We start from the raw sequence: 18617 nt of genomic DNA, 5'->3' as shown, positions 1-18617 counted from the left end.
GCACACGATCTAGCATCTAGCGATGGCATTAAATTCTGGCACACAGCAAGAAGCAACATCCTTTACAAGTGAGTGGAGCTATGTCCACAGGGAGATGTTTCAAACTGGGCCACTGGAAACAGCGTCTATGAGGTGTTTGTGTAAGCAGGGGAGGACTTTGCTACAATCAACTGCAAATCTGGAACCCAAACTTATATTTTAAAACTACATTTTTATCTTACTAAAAAATAGCCCTGTGAAACACACCAGGGTTAAGCAAGCATTTGGCTGGAAGACTTTAGTCCCTGCTTTTACTTTTCTGTTTCCAAACATTCTGCAAACCTTTGTTGCTATTGTAGAAAATACAGAAGGGCCGGCGCCGCAGCTCAACAGGCTAATCCTCCACCTTGTGGCGCCGGCACACCGGGTTCTAGTCCCGGTCAGGGCGCCGGATTCTGTCCCGGTTGCCCCTCTTCCAGGCCAGCTCTCTGCTGTGGCCAGGGAGTGCAGTGGAGGATGGCCCAAGTCCTTGGGCCCTGCACCCTATAGGAGACCAGGAGAAGCACCTAGCTCCTGTCATCGGATCAGCGCGGTGCGCCGGCTGCAGCGTGCCAACCGTGGCGGCCATTGGAGGGTGAACCAACAGCAAAAGGAAGACCTTTCTCTCTGTCTCTCTCTCTCACTGTCCACTCTGTCAAAAAAAAAAAAAAAAATATATATATAGAATACATCTTAATTTTAAAAAAATATTTATTTTATTTATTTGAAAGAGAGAGTTACAAGTTACAGAGAGAGGTAGAGGCAGAGAGAGAGGTCTTCCATCTGCTGGTTCACTCCCAATTGGCCGCAACGGCCAGAGCTGCGCCGATCCGAAACCAGGAGCCAGGAGCTGCCTCCAGGTCTCCCACAGGGCGCAGGGGCTCAAGGACTTGGCCATCTTCCACTACTATCCCAGGCCACAGCAGAGAGCTGGATCGGAAGAGGAGCAGCCGAGCCTCGAACCGGTGCCCATATGGGATGCTGGCATTTCAGGCCAGGGCTTTAACCCGCTGCGCCATAGCGCCGGCCCTAGATCTTAATTTTTAAAATTGCCCTTTGATTAGAAGCTCCTGGCTCCTAGCTTTGGATCAGCGCAGCTCCAACAAGTATGGCCATCTAGGGAGTGAACCAGTGGATGGAAGACATCTCTCTTTCCCTCAACCTCTAACTCTGCCTTTCAAATAAAAATAAATAAATCTTTAAAAGAAATAAAAAATAAAATCGAGTACTAAGACAGCCATTGTGGGGTGAACTGCCAGGACAGCCATGCCCTGAGCCTTCTGTGAGGATGACGGGAAGGGAGAAGGGAAAAAGTGAAAGCGTGGGCATAGGCCAGCACTGTGGTGTAACAGGTAAAGCTGCCGCCTGCAGTACCGCCATCGCATATGGACACTGGTTCAAGTCCCAGCTGCTCCACTTCCAATCTAGTTCCCTGCTATGGCCTGGGAAAGCACTGAAAAATGGCCCAAGTGCTTGGGCCCTTGTGTTCACATGGAAGACCCAGGTATAGCTCCTGGCTCCTGGCTTTGGCCTGGCCCACCCTGGCCACTGCGACCATTTGGGGAGTGAACCAGTGGATGGAAGAACACTCTTTCTCTCTCTGCTTCTGCCCCTCCCTCTCCTAACTCTTTCAAATTAATAAAATCTTTTTTTTTTTTTTTTTTTTGACAGGCAGAGTTAGACAGTGAGAGAGAGAGAGAAAGGTCTTCCTTTTCCGCTGGTTCACCCCGCAATGGCTGCTGCAGCTGGTGCACAGCACCTATCCAAAGCCAGGAGCCAGGAGCCTCTCCTGGTCTCCCATGTGGGTGCAGGGCCCAAGGACCTGGGCCATCCTCCACTGTACTCCCGGGCCACAGCAGAGAGCTGGCCTGGAAGAGGAGTGATTGGGAGAGAATCTGGCGCTGCGGCTCACTAGGCTAATCCTCCACCTGTGGCGCTGGCACCCTGGGTTCTAGTCCCGGTTGGGGCACTGGATTCTGTCCTGGTTGCTCTTCTTCCAGTCCTGCCATTTGGGGGGGGTGAACCTCTCTCTCTAATTCTGCCTTTTTCCAAAAAAAAAAAAAAAAAAAAAAAAAAACCTCTTGGAAAATAGACTCTAATAAGTCAGTTCCTACTTCCTTTGTTCTTAAAAAAAGAAAAATGTGGGGAGCAACTCGGACTAGACTGTTACTCGAATTAAGACTTATTCTATGCATCTGCTCTCCCACAATATGGTGCTGGGAGAGGAGCAAACAGCTTCTACACAGCTGCCTCCAGTTCAACCAATAAGCAGCAGGACCTGCTCCTGATTGGAGGAGAGCAGCGTACTCTGCGTGTGGGTAGCAGAGTTGGGATTGGTGGAAGAGGACTATAAAGGAGGAGACAGACAACATGCACCAGGAACACCTGGAGGAACATCTGAGCAGCCCCCGAGAGAGAGCCGGCCGGTGGTGTGCCGCTCCCCCGCGGAAGTGGGGAAAGTGGCAGGGGGAACCGCCCTTCCACGGAGGTGGAAGGGACGGTAGCCAACCTGGGAAGAACCAGCAGCAAACCCGGGGAGGGCCGAGCAGACAAAAGAACAGCGCAGCGTCCTGTGTCGTTCCTCCACGAAGACGGGGAGTGACAGAAAAACATCAAGATCTCAAGCCTACTACATGAAGCTAAGAAAGAACACAGGAAAGGACTGGGGTTCTCGCTTCAGCAGCACATATATTAAAATTCAAAGGAATGGCACTGGCTGAATTCTTTTTTAGGGTTTGAGGGGCTGACACTGTGGTGTAGTGGACGAAGCCTCTTCCTGTGGTACCAACATCCCATATGGGCTCTGGCTTGTATCCCAGCTGCTCCTCTTCTGATCTAGCTCCCTGCTTATGGCCTGGGAAAGCAGTGGAAGATGGCCTAAGTTCTTGGGCCCCTGCAACCATGTGGGAGACACGGAAGAAGTTCCTGGCTCCTGGTTTTGGATCAGCCCAGCCCAGCTCCGGCTGTTGCGGCCATTTGGGAAGTGAACCAGCAGATGGAAGACCTTTTTGTCTCTCCCTCTCTTTAACACCTCTCAAATATAAATAAAATCTTCTAAAAAATTATCTGAAAAGCAGACCCACAGAGGGAAAGACAGAGATCTATCTGCTGGCTCATTCCCCAAATGGCTGCAACAACGCTGCCTTCCCAGGTGCATTAACAGGGAGCTGGATGGGAAGTGGAGCAGGCAGGATTTGAACGGGCGCTATAATACGAGATGCTGCTGTCACAGCAGCCGCCCAGCCCATTGCTCCAGTGCTGGCCCCTGAACTGGCTTCATTCAACACACCTTGTGCTCAGGGCTGTGGCCAGATTACCTTTGCAAACCCCTAGTGCTTACCTCTTTTGACCTTTCTTGCTTACTCTCCTAGGCCTGGTTTCTGTTCACAACGCGTGTCAACAGCGCCACCTCTGGGCAAAGTGCAGTTCCTCTCTGCTTCCCAACCCAAGAGCAGGGACAACAAAGGCTCGGCGCCCGTTAAGACTCAGGTGCCCTTAGAGCATGAGAACAGGCGCCAGGAGGGCCTTCCGGGAGCATTATCAGAGCCTACGACATCAACTGGAAGGGACACTATTGTGGAATATGTGTGTGGTCTCATCTCACAGCGGAGAACTTGAGATGGGGAAAAACAGAACCTGTTCTTCACACTGGGGTGTGGTGGGCAGCCCTGGGGTGGCTTCTAGTTGCCTGTTAGGAAAGCACACGCAGCAGGGCTCCTGGGCGGTGGGAGCCCTTGTTTGGCAGAAAGAACGTTAAGAAACAGGGGAGGCGAGCTGGGCTGTGCTGGGCACGGGACAGGCTCAGGAGGCACTGTGTGGGGTCCCTGGGCAGAGACTCTGTGTCCAGGGGCAGCCAGCGCTGCAGCTCTAACTGGCTCTGAGCCGCTGTCTCCTTTTTCTGTCCCCAGTCCCTGGCGCCCAGTCTCCAGAGACCAATCCCAGAGCTGCACCTCCCGAGGCCACTTTTCCAACTGCAACTCTCATGTGAAGTTGGGCCGCCCTCCTGCCTGGGTGTCCCCCGTCGGCGCTCACTCTCCCTACCCCTGGAGCAGCAGGTCAGGAAGCACAGGGATGAGACACTGTCACGCGTGTTTATTCTATAGCTGGTCATAGTGAACCTCAGCCCCAGACCATGGCTGGGTCGAGTGCCCCATGGCCACGAGCAGCTGAGCTGGAGGAGGCCCATCTGCCCCAGTGCTGGGCCGGCCCTGGCAGAGCGCACAGCCGCCTCACGGGGACGCCCTGAAAGGGCAGCCCCATCTGGAACTTCCAAATCCCAGGCCCCAGTCCCAGCACCGCATGTTGAGTCCAGGCACTGGAGCAAGGCAGCTGGGGGCTGATGCGGGGCTGAGGCAGGCGTGCGGAGCTGCCCAGGGGCCCGGGGCTTCAGGGCCGGTGACCCTTTCTGCGGAGTCTGTGTCCGGCCCGGGTCCCCCGCTGCGCAGCTTTCACCAGGCCTTTGAACTGTCCCTGCAGCTTCACCTTTTTCCTGCGGGCGCAAGAACACAGGGTCATGTCTCTCGAGACAAGCGGCCCTTTAGCCCAGCCAAACACAGCTCGCTCCAGCACGGCAGCACTGCGGAGCAGGCGCAGGCCATGCCTGGCAGCACATGACCTGGGCAGACCACGCGTGGCTCCTGCCTTGATTTGGCCACTCCACTCGGCACCATGCTCCCCGGAAACAGCTCCCTTCCTCCCCTCCTCTGACGTTGGTACAGAGAAGTCACAGCTCCTCTCCACCCACCCTTGCCCCTACGGGGAACTGGTATTCAGCAGAAGCCTTCAGTGACTGAAGCTGAGAGCACCACTTCCCCGTGACACCTGTTCCCAAAGCTCGCCTCACCCAGCATCTCACGCGGCCCTCAACCCACCCCTACGAACCCTACTTAACAGCCAAAGTCGGAACCGACCGACCTTCCACCCACGAGGGATTAGCACGCCACTGCAGGCAGCCGCACACAGCGGCATGAATGATGAACGGGTGAGCGTGTGCGTGACAGCACCAGTCTCAGAGCAGTCAGCCCAGGCAGTGGCACAGGAGGTGCCCACACGCGGGCTGTGCTCAGAGAAAACTTAAAAACTTCCCAGAGAGGCGAGCAAGTTGTGAGCTTAACGGGAAGGCCCTGAGCTCCCCACCCGAGCCGGCCCGGGCGCCACCGTACCTGCGGTTGAGCTTGGTTCTGTTGAGGGGGATGTAGGCGTAGGGGTCGAGCCGACCTTTCTTCTTCACGTCACCCTTTGCTTTCTGCTCATCCAGAGACACAGTCAGTCCGCCAAGGGTGGAGGCTGCCCCTTCCGCCTCTGCCTGGACCCGACACGCCCCAACCTCTCCCCTCCCTTCCCTTTCCCGTCTGCTCAGGTGGTGCCCAAGAGCTCCTGTAGCCCCAGAGGACCAATACCCGGCCATGCCCCTTCTTCCCTGGCCTCAGTCCAGCCCACAAAGGTGCCTCTCCAGGATGAAGATGGGCACAGCTCCTCCCTGCCCCGACTCAGTACCAACAGACTCTACGCTCCCAGCTGCAGCTCTTACCTTGGCCTTGTATTCAGCCCCGGGCACAACTTTCTTGGCTATAGGGCGATGAATGCCAGAGCCTCCAGCTACAGGGAGAAGAGAGATCGAGAGTCAGGCAAAGCCATGGCCACAGGCACCTTCTCACAGTGGCCACAGAGCAGATGGGAACTTGGCTCTGACCCCTAACCAAGCAAGGCCACATACGTTCCTTGTGGAGGGGCTGGCCAGTGACCTGACTGCAGCACACACAATGCACACACAATCGCCCACTTCTGCAAAGTCACACCTGTCCCACCGTTCCAGGACAAAGAACACAGGCTCTGAGGTCACACAGACCCGGACCTAACTCCCTGCTCAGCCACGTACAGCTCGAGCCTCAGCGGAGTCTCAGCCCTAACGCAGGGCACGTTGGGTTTCCCACCCTTCTCTCGTCAGGCTTCACACCAGCAGCGAGGCAGCCAAGCGCAGCGCCGCATCCCACTGCACAGATCTGAAGGCTGAGGCTTAGCGCTCAGGGCAGCCGTGCAGGCTCAGCTGTCCTTTCCAGCCGGGACGTCACCAGAGTCGCCGGCGGGCTCCCAGAGAGCCAGTGCTGACTCAGGAGGGCTCCCTGGGGTGACCAAGATCTCTTTTAAAAGATGAGAATCTAGAAGCACAGAGAGGCAGTGTGACCCGCTAAGGTCACACACTAAGCAGCAGCGGGGAGGCCATCCTGAAGTAGGCCTCTGGCCTCCTGACTGCCATGACTGTCCCCGCACTGCAGCATCTCAGAGCAGGCAGGTGGGCTGCGTCCTGGCTTGTGGGGGCTGTAGGAGGAACCGTGAGGTTTGTCAGCAGCTGAGGCCACACCTGCTACTGGAATCAGGAGCTTCTGGGCCCCAGGAGCCCAGCCTGCTAGATGCACAGCAAGGGCTCTGCGACACGGGGCGGGGGCAGGAGCCCTGCAGGGTGGCCCTGGGAGGAAGACAACAAAGGTACCTCGATCCTTCTAGCAGCTGCTATAGGGAGGGCAACGGCCCAGGGGCCCTGAGACAGAGACTGAAACCCTCTGGTCAGGCCCAGCACAAATCCAGCTCCCATCAACACTGGCCGTGGGTTTCTCCAAACCCGGCTGACTCAGGCCTGGACAAGATTGTTAACCTGGACAAGACAGGCAAACAGCTCCCAGGAGACGGGGTGGGCTGCAAGCCTCAGGAAGCTGGGGCAGATGGGGAGGGGCTGGGGTTCAGGGGCTCCCTGGGAAGGCTGAGGTCCCCTTCTCGAGTCTCCCCTCAGGCTGTCACCCCACACTCCCCGGGCCCCCAGCTCAGTCCTGAGCGTCAGATCAGCCAATCTGTGTCTGCGCCAACTGAATGCAACCAGGCTGGGCACCTCGTGGTTCTGCCGCCCTCCCTGCAACTCCCCGGACTCATGCAAAGGGGAAGCCTCACCTTGGTACTGAGGGGGCGTCTCCAGCTCCTCCTCCTCCTCCTCCTTCTGCTGCTTCAGCTTCTGCTTTTTCTGAAGAGACAGTAAGCAGGAGTTCATGAACAAGGGGGTGGGAGCTTCCTCATTAACGAGAACAGCAAAGGAGTACGGAAGGCCGCTGCCAAGTACACGGCCCCCCACTCACAGAGGAGGAAACCGAGGCCCCCAGCCGGGCAGTGACTGCTCTGGCCGCCGTCCTGACTGCGGAGTTCCCTGGCTGCTCCTGACATCTCTCCCGAGCCCCACTTTAGGGCTGCACCTGCCCGGCTGGTGCCCTGACATCAGACCAGCCCCTGTGTTCCTTTCCAAAGGGGGTGGCTGGCCTCCTGGAAGGGTTGGCTCTTCCAGGTGCTCACTCATACCAACTACACTCCCCACTTGCCTGCTGGACCCCGCTGAGTGCCAGGCCCTGATACAGGGGACACAGGGAACAGGGTCCAGTTCCTGTGCTCCAAGGGCTCTCAGGCAGGAGGGAAATCCCCGCCCAGGCCAGTTACCACAGGCCCTCAACAACGCTGCCATCCCAGCAGTCATGAGTGTGGGCAGGGGACGCATCAACTGACAGGAAGTGACTGGCACCTGCAGCACGCCGGGCACTGCTGGGACACTGGAGCCCAACTGCTCACAATCAGGCCAGGCGGAGGGATGCTGCCACAGAGGGAACTGAACAAGGGTAGCCCTAGCTCGCAGGACCGGCTCCACACCACGGCCTGTGCTGCTGCACCCTGGCAACCTCTTCAACTACAGATTCCTAGGGCTCTGGCCCCACAAGGGCTCCAGAGGTCAGGGAGCACTGACAGCCAGGCCAAGGGTCGGCCTGAGCAGAGGGAATGGGCTGGGATGCACAGGTGCGTCTGGGGACAGGGGCTCCAGTCTGGTTGGCAGAGGCCGGCAGGGTAGGCTTCTCGTGAGGACAGAAACCAGGAGGAAGGTGGCTCTGGCTGTACTGCGGGGATGACAGCTGAGCTTGTTTGCCGTGTAGCTGGCACCTGCCCCTTGGTCTTCCACTGGGGCTGCAGCTTGTACTCCAGAAATGTCGGCTCCCCACAAATGCAGGCACAGGAGTAAGACTCCTCAACGGCACTGCCAAAAGGCCCCTGGGGACCTCAGTGGCACATACTGACTTTCCAAGAGCCCACAGTAAGATACGGCTGCCACGGGGCTCCCTCTATGCCTTGTGACAAGGCACCCCCATCCTGCTCTGCTCTGAGAGTGGGGGGCCATCCCTGAAGGGCCAGGAGTAGGAGCAGACACTGCGGGATTGCAAATCCATGAGTGCAGACACCGTGAAGGCCCCAGGAAGGCTTCGATGAGACAGAGTTCCAGGGATCATACACAGCCGGCCTCGCATCTCATCACGAAGCACCAGCAATGTACACAAACACCAGGCCTCAAGCCCAGGCAGGGTGGGTCCCCAGACAGACACACTGCACAGGCTACCACTGTCACCTGGAAAGGACACTGGCCAAGGGCTGAAGGTGGGCCTTACTGAGGGGCAGATTTCAGACCAAGGAAGAGAACCCCCAGTGGGCGGAGCTGTCTCCACTGGCACAGGCTGCGTGGGAAGCAGTGGGGGTGGGGGCTTCTGGGTGGGTGTTTGGAGTAGCAGTCAAGATGCCATTAGGGCGTTACATCCTATTATGGGAAGGCATGGATCTGATTCCTGGTTCTGGCTCTAATCCCAGCTGCTGCTACCACAGACCCTGCAGTGGCAGCTTAAGTGCTTGGGTCCCAGCCACCCATGAGGGACCTGGAGTGAGTTCCAGCTTCCAGCTTCAGCCTAGGCCTAGCCCTGGCTATTGTAGGCATTTGGGGGAATGAACCAGTACCTGGGAGTTCTCCCTCTCAAGCAAGTGAAAATTTGGAAAAAAAAAAAAAAAAAGAAAGAAAAAAAAAAGAAAGAAAAAAAAAAAAAGAAAGAAATATATATGTGTGTGTATATATATAAAATTAACGCACATTCTTGGGCCCCAGCACAGACCTACCAAGGAAGAACCAGGTTGGGGCCCAGGAATGGGAGCAGGGGCTGAAAGGTTTTTCAGGCAAGGGCAATGCTGCTACTGCTCAAGGGCATCCCAGAGGAGCTCCCTGCACCAAGGCCTCCACCATCCTCAGCCACTGCCACAACTCTCTTGTCCAGCTGGCTCCCGCCCGGCTCTCCAAACAGAAACACGACTACCACGCTCCGAGAAGAAAGCAGCTCCTCAGGCCATGGTGTGAAGACAGCAGTCGGCAAGGACTACAAGGCAAATGCTCCCAAATATGGCACCAACGACACTGGGACACTGGGGCAGCCCATCACCAGGCCAGGGCACCCTGCATGCCCAGTCTTGTTTATTAACTGGCCCCAGTAATTCTGCAACGTGGTCTACTCATAACCCCACATTATAGAGCAGGAATGGAAGCGTGCAGGGTTCTGCTGAAGCCCAGATGGACACCTAGACTCTGCTTCTCCAAGAGTACCACTGTCCCCGCTGACGTGGCACACCTGCCTCCTAAGGACGAGGCCCACAAAGGCTGGGGGGCACTGCTTGTGGGCCTGTGATGACAGCCATCAGCTGCTGGGACACACGCAGAGTGGGAGCTGTATTCCATCCCAGGAGGCAGCTGCGCCACGTCAGCAGGGGCAGTGGCAGTGAGGGGGTTAAACTCCTAGGACTGTGGAAGCCCCTGGTGCAGGAAGCCCCTCTGGGCTGCCCTATAGCAGCAGTAGGGTTGTCCTTACTTGAAAATCCTCTGTCCACCAAGGTTCAAACCCCTGGTTTGCATCTGATGAGCCCTGTGACCCTGGATAAGACACTGACCTTTCGTACACCCTCAGAAAATGGGGATGACAGAGCCCCTGTCTTCGGTGAGGCTGAGACAAGACAGCGCAGGGCTATTGGCAAGGGGCCAGGCATGCAGCGTATACTCAATAGTGGACCTGCACCCCTGCTAGGACCAGCTGCTGTAGACTGAGCACACTGCTCAGAGGATACAGGCCAGCGGCATGGCGCGTGCCCCTTGGTGGACAAACACAGGCCTCTCCTCTTTCAACTGTGTAACACCAAAGTGGGCAGGCCCAGTGCACTCCAGAGGCCTGCATGCTGTGGCTCTGATCTCCCCACCCTCCCATACGTGTCATCCTCAACACGGACAAGGGACCAAGTGGGGGCAAAAGGCTGCAAATACTCACATTCCTGACGTTCACATCTGCCATCAGATCAGTCATCTCTTCGTCCTCACCTGTGAGCCAAAGCACACAGCCGGTGAGCCCACAAACCCATCTCCTCCCCCTGCCTCCTCCTGGTCCCCTGGCTGGGGGATGCCACATGCAGCCCCGGCAAGCTGCCTTCCCCAGACCCATGTCATCCCTTGGTGGGAGTGCGAATGCCCCCTTCCTATTCTAGACACCAGGACCTAAACAAGTGGGGAGTGTGTGGACAGGCAGAAAGAGGGAGGGGCATTCTCAATGTCAGGAATGCCTGGGCTCCAAGGGAGACAGCAGCCTGGGTACTTAGGAGGGTGGGGTGTGGTGGGCATCATGGTGCTGTAGGTTAAGTTGGTGCTTGAAACCTCTCCTATCAGAGTGCCTGGTTGGAGTTCTGGCTACTCTGTGCTTCCAATTCAGCCTCTTAGTAATGCTCTTGGAAGTAGCAGATGATAGTCAAAATACTTGGGTCCCTGCCACCCACGTGGGAGACCCGCATGGAGTTACTGGCTCCTGGCTTTGACTTGGCCTAGCACGTGGAGGGCATTTGGGCAGTGAATCAGTAGATGGAATATCTCTATGTATCTGTCTCTGTTCCTCCTCTCTCTGCCTTCAAATAAAAACAAACAAACAAACAATAAATCTTCTTTGGGGGCTTGCATTGTGGCACAGCAGGTTAAACTGCTGACTACAATGTTTGCATTCCATATAGGCATCAGTTCAAGTCCTTGGCTGCTCCACTTCTGATCCAGTTCCCTGCTAATATGCCTGGGAAAGCAGCTGATGGCCCCAGCACTTGATCCTTGAACCCATGTGGGAGATCTGGATGGAGTTCCAGGATCTTTGTCTTAGCCTGACCCAGCCAGCCCTAGCTATTGCAGCCTTTTGGGAAGCGAACCAGTGGATGTTTTCAAATAAATAAATAAATTTTTTAATTAAAAATAATCTGGTTTGAATTACATATGTATAGTGAAATGGTTTTGCTGCATGAAAATTCTTTTAATGTGGTCAAAGTTCGAGAAACTCAAAAGGTTTGCAAGATCTGCCTTCTATGGCCATACCACGCTGAACACACCTGATCACAGATGCTGAGCAGTCAGGCCTGGTTAGCACTTGGATGGGAGAGAGCTGCCTTAGGTATAAGGTTCTCATCTGTTTTTACCCATGCTTCCTCAGCAAAAAGTCACTGAATGAATGAGTGAATGAACACGAATGAATGAAAGGATGAGTGCTGTGTCCCCAGAATGGGAGGCAGGCCCACCTCTGGTGCCCTCCTCTTCCTCCACCTTCTCATCCTCCTCGTCCCGGATGATCAATCGGCCGTCGGCGCTCACCTTGAACCCATGGTCCTTCCTCTTGCCCCGGCCAGGCCCTGGCTGTGTGGCTGGTAGAGCAGAGTTTGGCATGAGGGGCTAGAATGACAGTGCTAACCCACTCCCACCCTCATCAGAACCAACAAACCCAACTCTGCAAACCCAAACGGCGAACCCTCAGCTCCCGCACACTGGCCTGGCCTGGAAGCCACCCTCTCCCAACACCCAAGAACACGCTGCCAAGGCCAGTCTGTATCCCAGCTCCCGGGCCTGCCGCTTCCTGCTTACCCAGGACTCGCTGGGCCACCTTGGGATCCAGGAAGTTGAGAGGCTCATCCCCACCACCTTCCTTCAGCCACGCCCGGCTCCTCTGCCGGGCCAGCTTCCGCTGTTCCTTGCCCCGGTTTCTTTCCTCTTCCTCATTGTCCTCCTCATCGTCCGAGTCAGCCAAAATCTCCTCGATGCTAAGACAGAGAGGTTCCAAGTGAGAGCGCTCCCCGAAGAGGCAGAGGCTGAGTCTGGGTTGGGGGAGACCAGGTCCCCAGGACCCTGTCACAGCCTTACCTATCACCTTTGCCCTGGGCGGGCTCTTCCTCCTCCTCTTCCTCCTCCACTGCAGCCTGGCTCAGGGCCCGGTGCCTCTTGGCCCGGGCCTCGGCTTTCCTGATGTTGACCAGGACTCTGTGGTACTCCTCAGGCAGCAGCCCCTTCACCAGCTCAAACCTGCGGATGGCAGAGGAGGGCTGCTGGGAGCTGTGCCTGCCAGAGGGAAGAGCTGCTGCGCCCGGAGAGCTTCCGCCCGGCCTGCTCAGCCCCTGCCCCACGCGTGCACAGACCCAAACTTGCGGATGAACTTGGTGAACAGGTTGCGAAGCTTGGTGCGGAAGTGCCGCCGCATGTCGTCGGAGAGCTTCCCGATGGCCTCCAGCTACGGGCAGAGCACCAGGTTTAGGGCGGGGGCACCCTCCCAGCCCCGACCCGAGCCACCTCTCCTGTTGTCCAGGCCCTGCTAAGAGGGAGGGTTAGGAGGGCCTTGCTCCAGGGCTTCCAGAATCTGGGCAGCCCCCCCTTTCCCTGAAGCTCTGTCACAACACAAGCCCTGAGCTCTGTTTCCTGAATGCATGTGGCACTTTTACGCTTACCCTCACAGAATCCTTAGGGTGGCCCAGTGGGACAGACAAGGAAACAGGCACACATGGGAGTCTCCCAGGCCTATCTAATCCCGTGGTTCCCGCTCTGCCCTAACACCAGTTCATTTCTCTGGGTCCCCGGTGTCCCTCATCTTGGTGTTCTCCAGCTGGACTGTCCTCACGCCTCTGCCTGCCTGGTGTGGGTTGTGTGGACAGGAGGCACTTAGCTGCAGTGTCTCCCCTTGGACCTCCTCCCCATCATCTAACAGGCCCATCTGCAAATCGTGACATTCCTGAGAGGTCCCCCTGGCTGTCCCATTGCAGGGGAAGGGGCCACTCACCACCAGCTGCACATGCTTGGCCAAGTGTGTGACGTCCATGACAACCACAGCCACCTTGATGAAGCCCAGTGCGGACTTGACCACGTCGCGGGTGCGGGAGGCCAGGAGCAGGCACACATTCTCCAGCAGCTGCTCCACCGTGCTGGTCCCCATCAGACCTGCGGTGATGAGGTGGCTGCTGTCAGAGTCACCCAGGATCCCACTGCCCCAAGACCCCCAGTGGGGAATCAGCAGCTCCGCCTGCCCGTGTCAGGTCAAACATGAGTGGAAGCTAACATCTGGGCGACCTCTCCCATGCCTGGCACAGTTTTTTTTTTTTTTTTTTTTTTGACAGGCAGAGTGGACAGTGAGAGAGAGAGAGAGACAGAGAGAAAGGTCTTCCTTTCTGCCGTTGGTTCACCCTCCAATGGCCACTGCACTACGGCCGGCGTGCTACGGCCGGCACACCGCGCTGATCCGATGGCAGGAGCCAGGTGCTTCTCCTGGTCTCCCATGGGGTGCAGGGCCCAAGCACTTGGACCATCCTCCACTGCACTCCCAGGCCACAGCAGAGGGCTGGCCTGGAAGAGGGGCAACTGGGACAGAATCCAGCGCCCCGACCGAGACTAGAACCCGGTGTGCCGGCGCCGCTAGGTGGAGTGATTAGCCTAGTGACTGGCACAGTTCTAACCACACTCTGTGGAGCAGCCTTTTATTCTTCCATCATCCTGGGAGGCAGCTGTTATTCTTCCTCCTCATTGAAGAGATAAGGTGTTGAGGTTTCCAGAGATTAACAAAGCCACTGAAGGTTTCACGTGGCTGGTAAGAAGCAGGACTAGAATCTAGGCGTCAGCTCCAACCTGCTCCTAACCACTCAGATGGGCGTGTGGTGGGCAGGGCAAGGAGGCAGCCTTGGCACAGCCACTGGGGCAGGAGAGGAGACAGCAGGCAGGCAGCGCTGGCTCCGGCTCCTCTTCCTCTCTCCTGGCACCTTTCCCTCTGTTCTGGGAGCCACCCTGTCCTGACCTTTTGGACATGTTCTCACCTAGCAGCTTCCCCCGCCTTCAAGGCAGTAACTGTTTACCTTTAAACTCGAACAGGAGGTGGGTCAGAGCCAGGATGCTGCAACTGACCATGGTCACCGCGCCCACGAGGCCAGGGTAGATGAGCACGAGGTAGCGCTGCAGGGCCTCTGGGGCAGAGAGCAGACAGGTCAGGCCAGGAAAGACGACGTGGGCCCAGAGGAGCAGCCTGCCTGGGGTCAGGGCAGGGAGCCCTCTCGGGCTTTTCTTTCACCACTCCCGGCATGCATCACCTGGGCTCACCTTCCTGGTTGGAGCCAAACCGCAGGAAAGCGTGGCCCATCTCCACCAGCAGGGCAAAGGCGTTCTTCCGCGCACCCACTGACACCTCCTTGGTGCATAGGATCACCTGCCCGGACGGCCCCGTTTGTGTGTGCTCCCTGCGCCAGCAGCCCTGGACTTGGCTGCTGGGGAAGAGGCCAGCACCCCCTGCCCAGGCAGGGCAATCCCCCCAGCATGCCACGGCCCACGCCCTCCAGCAGCCTGCTGGCCTCAGGACCACGCCCCGCCCTCACCTCCGGCACGAGGGCCGCGATGAACTCCGCGTGCTCGGCCGACAGCTGCTTCACGATGTGGATGAGGCACTTCAGGCGGGGCTGTGGGCAGGCGGCAGCAGTCAGCAGCCCTCAGCGCCACCCCTCGCCCCCTCCTCAGCCTCCCAAGGGGCTCCTCCCCGGTAGGCGCGTCCTCCCTGGGCAGAGCAGGAGCTGGGGCCCTCACCCTTTTGGCGGGAGAGGCTGTGCTCCTCAGCGAGTCCAGCAGGGTCTTCTTCAGGTCGTCCAGGTGGCTCTGCACGAAGCGGGCCCCTGGGCCCTGGGTGCTGGCACACACCTCCTCCAGCACGCGGTAGGCCTTCTTCTGCACCCCGTGGGCCTTGCTCTGAGAGGGGGCGAGGGACACAGGGCTGGGCAGGGAAGGCGGCTGGGCTCACCCCAGGCCGACATTCAGAGCACCCACCAGCACTGTGGCCGGCCCGCAGGGTTCAGAGGCACTGGGCCTGCCTGTGCACAGGTGTGACGAGCAGCGTGTGGCAGCAGGAGGCCCGGGGACCCCAGGACCTGACGCCACCCGGCCCTCCAGGCTCTTCCTCTTGCTCGGCCCTGTGCCGAGGCGCACACCTGGCTGACCTCTCCAGCTGCCGCACTCTGCCCTCTCCTTCTACACCCACCCCCTGCCCATTCCTAAGGGGCTTTGTCTTCTGCCCCCGGGGTCACTTCTGTTCACGTGCAGGTCCACCCAAGAGCACCGACAGAGAGCAGCTAGCCAACTGTAGCAATGGGGACAGCTTTCAGGAGGCCACTGTGAGTTGTGTTCAGCCTGGTCCTTAGCCTCGGGGGCCCAGCACATCCAAAGGTACCAACGGGGCCTGTCCTAGCTGAGATCTTCAAGCAGCCCAATGGGCGACAGCAGCCTGCTTGGCCTAGCGGGTTAGGCAAAGGCACTTGGTCTTAGCAGGTGGAGCCTGAGCACAGCCACACGCTTCCATCACTTGCACCCACGTGATAAGCTGCAGAGAGTAGAAGGGGAAGCCATGCGGGAGGAAACAGGTGGCGCCCTGACCTGAGGCAGCTGCAAGGCATTAAGACGGGAACACATCTTGCCAGGAGCTAGCGCCCTATGCCATCCACGCACCATGCCTGCAGAGTGGTTGTGTGGGGCACCTGGTCTCTGCAGCTCACCTCTAGGTAGGGCCGGATGGTGGAGTACAGCTTGCTGATGGCAGCTTCGTCAGCATGGGGAGCCAAGGCTACGACCAGGTCCAGAACAGACAATCTGCAGGGGCCAAGGCGAGACTAAGGGGGGGGGAGAGGGGCACGGACTCTCAGTGTTCTGTCTACCGGGGGCAGAGGAGGCAAAGTCAGGGTAGAACGGGGGGCTCAAAGGAGCCCTAGAACAATATTCCTAGCTGGCACCTATCGGAGCACTTAGAATGTGCCAGCCACTCCTCCTGGGGCTCTACCATGGTAATTCCTTCAATCCTTAAAGCAGCCCTGTGGCAGGGATCATCAATCATGGCCACATTACAGACGAGAATTCAGATAAGTAACTGTTCAAAGTCACCCAGCCTGTAAGCGGTAGTGCAGGCACCTGAATCCAGGCAGTGCCTCCAGGGTCCCTGTTCTTCCCCACCAGGCCTAACAGGCCTCTCCAGGAAGAAGGAACTGGTCAGGGCTCTTGGGAGAGCAGGGACTTTCACCATGTCAAGACGTGTCCCAACAACTGCAGCGGATCCACAGGGCTTCTGCCAGACACACCACCTGGCTCCCTAGGCTGCCCCACCCAAGCAGGAAGGGGCCGAGGTGTCACCTGGTGAACTCAGAGCTGGCAGGGTCGAGCACCTTCTCACTGGCTTTCTCCAGGAATCCGTTCACCAACTGGCGGCCCCACGAGGATTGCAAGAGGAAGCATTAAGGACAAGAGAGTCAGAGCAGCAGGGGGATGGGGATGGCAGGGCCCACAGCTGCCTCCCTTGCACTCCCAGTCCACCCGCAGATGGGGGACTCTGCTCTCCAGGAGGCAGGGCCCCACCGAGTCTGGCAGGTGGGATCCTGGTCTTCCCTGCCCGAACGTGCTCCTCCTCCACCCTGCAGCAGCCCACCTGCGACTCGGTGATGGTGAGGTAAGTTCTGATGGTCTCCAGCACAGCCCGGCGAGGAGCTGGCGTGTCCCCGGCAGCCACAGGCTGCCCGTACAGGTTGAAGAGGATCGGGAGAAAGTTCTTGGCAAAGCGGCTCACTTCGGCACGGTCAGCCTCTGGCAGGAGGACCAAAGTTTGCATTTAAGGGACAGCAGCTGACATGTCAAAATGGCTGCAGACCCCACAGCCTTCCAGGGCATCTGGTGGCAGTGTGGAACCTAGGGGTATGAGGCTTCTCTATGACGAGAGGCTGAGAAAAAGGTCCACAGAGGCCTGGGTGCTCCATGGCTCCCATCCTGGGGGCCAGCAAAGCGCAGTCACACCACAAAGCCTTTGACATTGACAGTACAAATCCAAAGTGGCTGTCAGCAGACCAGGAGGAAAGAGGAGAGGGTGGGGCGGTGTTGGCCTCTGCTGACCCCTAGGACCCCAGCTGAACAGCAGAAGAGGAGCCAAAAGCTAGTGTCCTATGCCATCCATGCACCATATCATCCCCCACCCACCCTGCCTCAAGCCCACCATACCCGCCTCACAGCCCTTGGTGATGAGGGTGCGCAGGGCCTGGCACACGGTGACTCTCAGGTCTGGGCGCTCACTGATGGCCATGCCCAGTGTCCGTGCCAGCCCTTTGAAGGAGGTGGACACATCCGTGGGCCTCGTGCAGAAACCAGGCAGGAGGGTCCAGATCTGGGAAAGGGAGGGATGGTAAAGGAGAGAGGCCCCAAGCAACGCAGCCCGGGACTATCCTCCCTACCTCTTTCTCCAGCAGACCCTCACCTGCCACTGGAGCGTGTCGTAGATCTTGGACTCCACCGTGCTGCCTGCCTGGGCTAGTTCCATTGCTGGAGCAAAGACAGGACACAAAATGACCCTGGGCACCCTCCTAGCCAACTGGCCTCATTTTACCAAAACCCAGAGATGGGGATAGAAGATGAGCAATTTCACCCTCCCCATAAACTCAGTCACAATACTGTTCACTCTAAAGCTGTAGAAAACAGGAAGCATGGACAGGCATTGTGGGTGGTGCTACAGGTTTAATCTGACACTGTGGTACCAGCATCCCAAACCAGGCACTCTGGATGGCCTGCTGGCATCCCAGTGACGTAACCACTGCACCACACACCTGCCCCTGAGCTGGGATTCCAGTGCAGTTGTCCAACTCATCGTGTGCAGACTCCCCATCCCTACTGAATGGCTTCTCTTTATATGAACACATTGTACCCCGACATGGGGCTGTGCCCTAAGTAACCACCAAAATTCAGTGACGGATGGCCTCGGAGGACATGTCAGATTTTTCACTAGGGTAAGGACATGGCTGGGCGTGCCTTGGTGAATACTACAGTGGTGTGTCCCGGCCCAGCCACTTCCTCCCAAAGATAGCTGCATGGAGTGTTGCAAGGACCAAGAGGACACAAGCTCAGCCTAGAAAGCATTGCCAGTGCTTTAGGTAAGGCTAACGACAGCCCCCAGCTTGGGGGTCCATTTTTCTGATGGGCATGTGTTTCTTCTGTACCCAGAGAGAATGTTTCCTAACATCAGGGAGGAAATTCGAAGTTGCTAAATGCACAAACTGTAATTAGAATTTAGTATTAAAAAAGAATTTAGTACAAATATGGTACTATTTTTACACATAGCAAAATACATTAAAATGCCAGCAATCATCTCTGGATGGGGGGAGGCAAGTGATTTTTTTTTTTTTTTTTTTTTACTCTCTTCTTTCAAGACTTCCTGTAAGTTCTAAAAGACAGCGTTTGAAATCAGGAAACCCTGCCCCAGAGCGGGGTTTCTCAATCTCCCGCTGTGGACAGTTCTGGCCAGCCCGTTCTCTGCTGCATGGGGCTGTCAGCAGTGATGACACAGGCACTGCCCAATGCCCAGGACAGCCCCGTTACTGAGAACCGCTGCCCTGGACCACAGATAAGCAACCTTTTTCTGTAAAACCCCTGA

At 57.3% G+C, this 18617-nt stretch overlaps 1 protein-coding gene across 1 annotated transcript in view; it reads right to left on the bottom strand.

Annotated features, from left to right (window-relative positions):
* Positions 1 to 4090: 4090 nt before the first annotated feature.
* RRP12 (ribosomal RNA processing 12 homolog) overlaps positions 4091 to 18617 on the bottom strand; it is a 28803-nt gene continuing 14276 nt past the window's right edge. The window contains exons 16-34 of the mRNA XM_002718602.5: positions 17448 to 17512; positions 17195 to 17357; positions 16632 to 16786; positions 16340 to 16407; positions 15712 to 15805; positions 14753 to 14911; positions 14548 to 14628; positions 14276 to 14381; positions 14035 to 14142; positions 12972 to 13129; positions 12337 to 12428; positions 12065 to 12223; positions 11789 to 11964; positions 11449 to 11571; positions 10173 to 10222; positions 6961 to 7030; positions 5549 to 5616; positions 5181 to 5263; positions 4091 to 4507 (exon numbers count right to left, since the gene is read on the bottom strand). Coding sequence (XP_002718648.2) covers positions 4405 to 4507; positions 5181 to 5263; positions 5549 to 5616; positions 6961 to 7030; positions 10173 to 10222; positions 11449 to 11571; positions 11789 to 11964; positions 12065 to 12223; positions 12337 to 12428; positions 12972 to 13129; positions 14035 to 14142; positions 14276 to 14381; positions 14548 to 14628; positions 14753 to 14911; positions 15712 to 15805; positions 16340 to 16407; positions 16632 to 16786; positions 17195 to 17357; positions 17448 to 17512 — 2081 coding nt within the window. The 3' untranslated portion in view covers positions 4091 to 4404. The remainder of the gene's footprint in view (positions 4508 to 5180; positions 5264 to 5548; positions 5617 to 6960; positions 7031 to 10172; positions 10223 to 11448; positions 11572 to 11788; positions 11965 to 12064; positions 12224 to 12336; positions 12429 to 12971; positions 13130 to 14034; positions 14143 to 14275; positions 14382 to 14547; positions 14629 to 14752; positions 14912 to 15711; positions 15806 to 16339; positions 16408 to 16631; positions 16787 to 17194; positions 17358 to 17447; positions 17513 to 18617) is intronic.

This window comes from Oryctolagus cuniculus, chromosome 15 (genome assembly GCF_964237555.1).
Source record: "Oryctolagus cuniculus chromosome 15, mOryCun1.1, whole genome shotgun sequence".
Taxonomy (NCBI): Eukaryota; Metazoa; Chordata; class Mammalia; order Lagomorpha; family Leporidae; genus Oryctolagus; species Oryctolagus cuniculus.
This window is presented reverse-complemented; position numbering and strand designations above follow the sequence as displayed.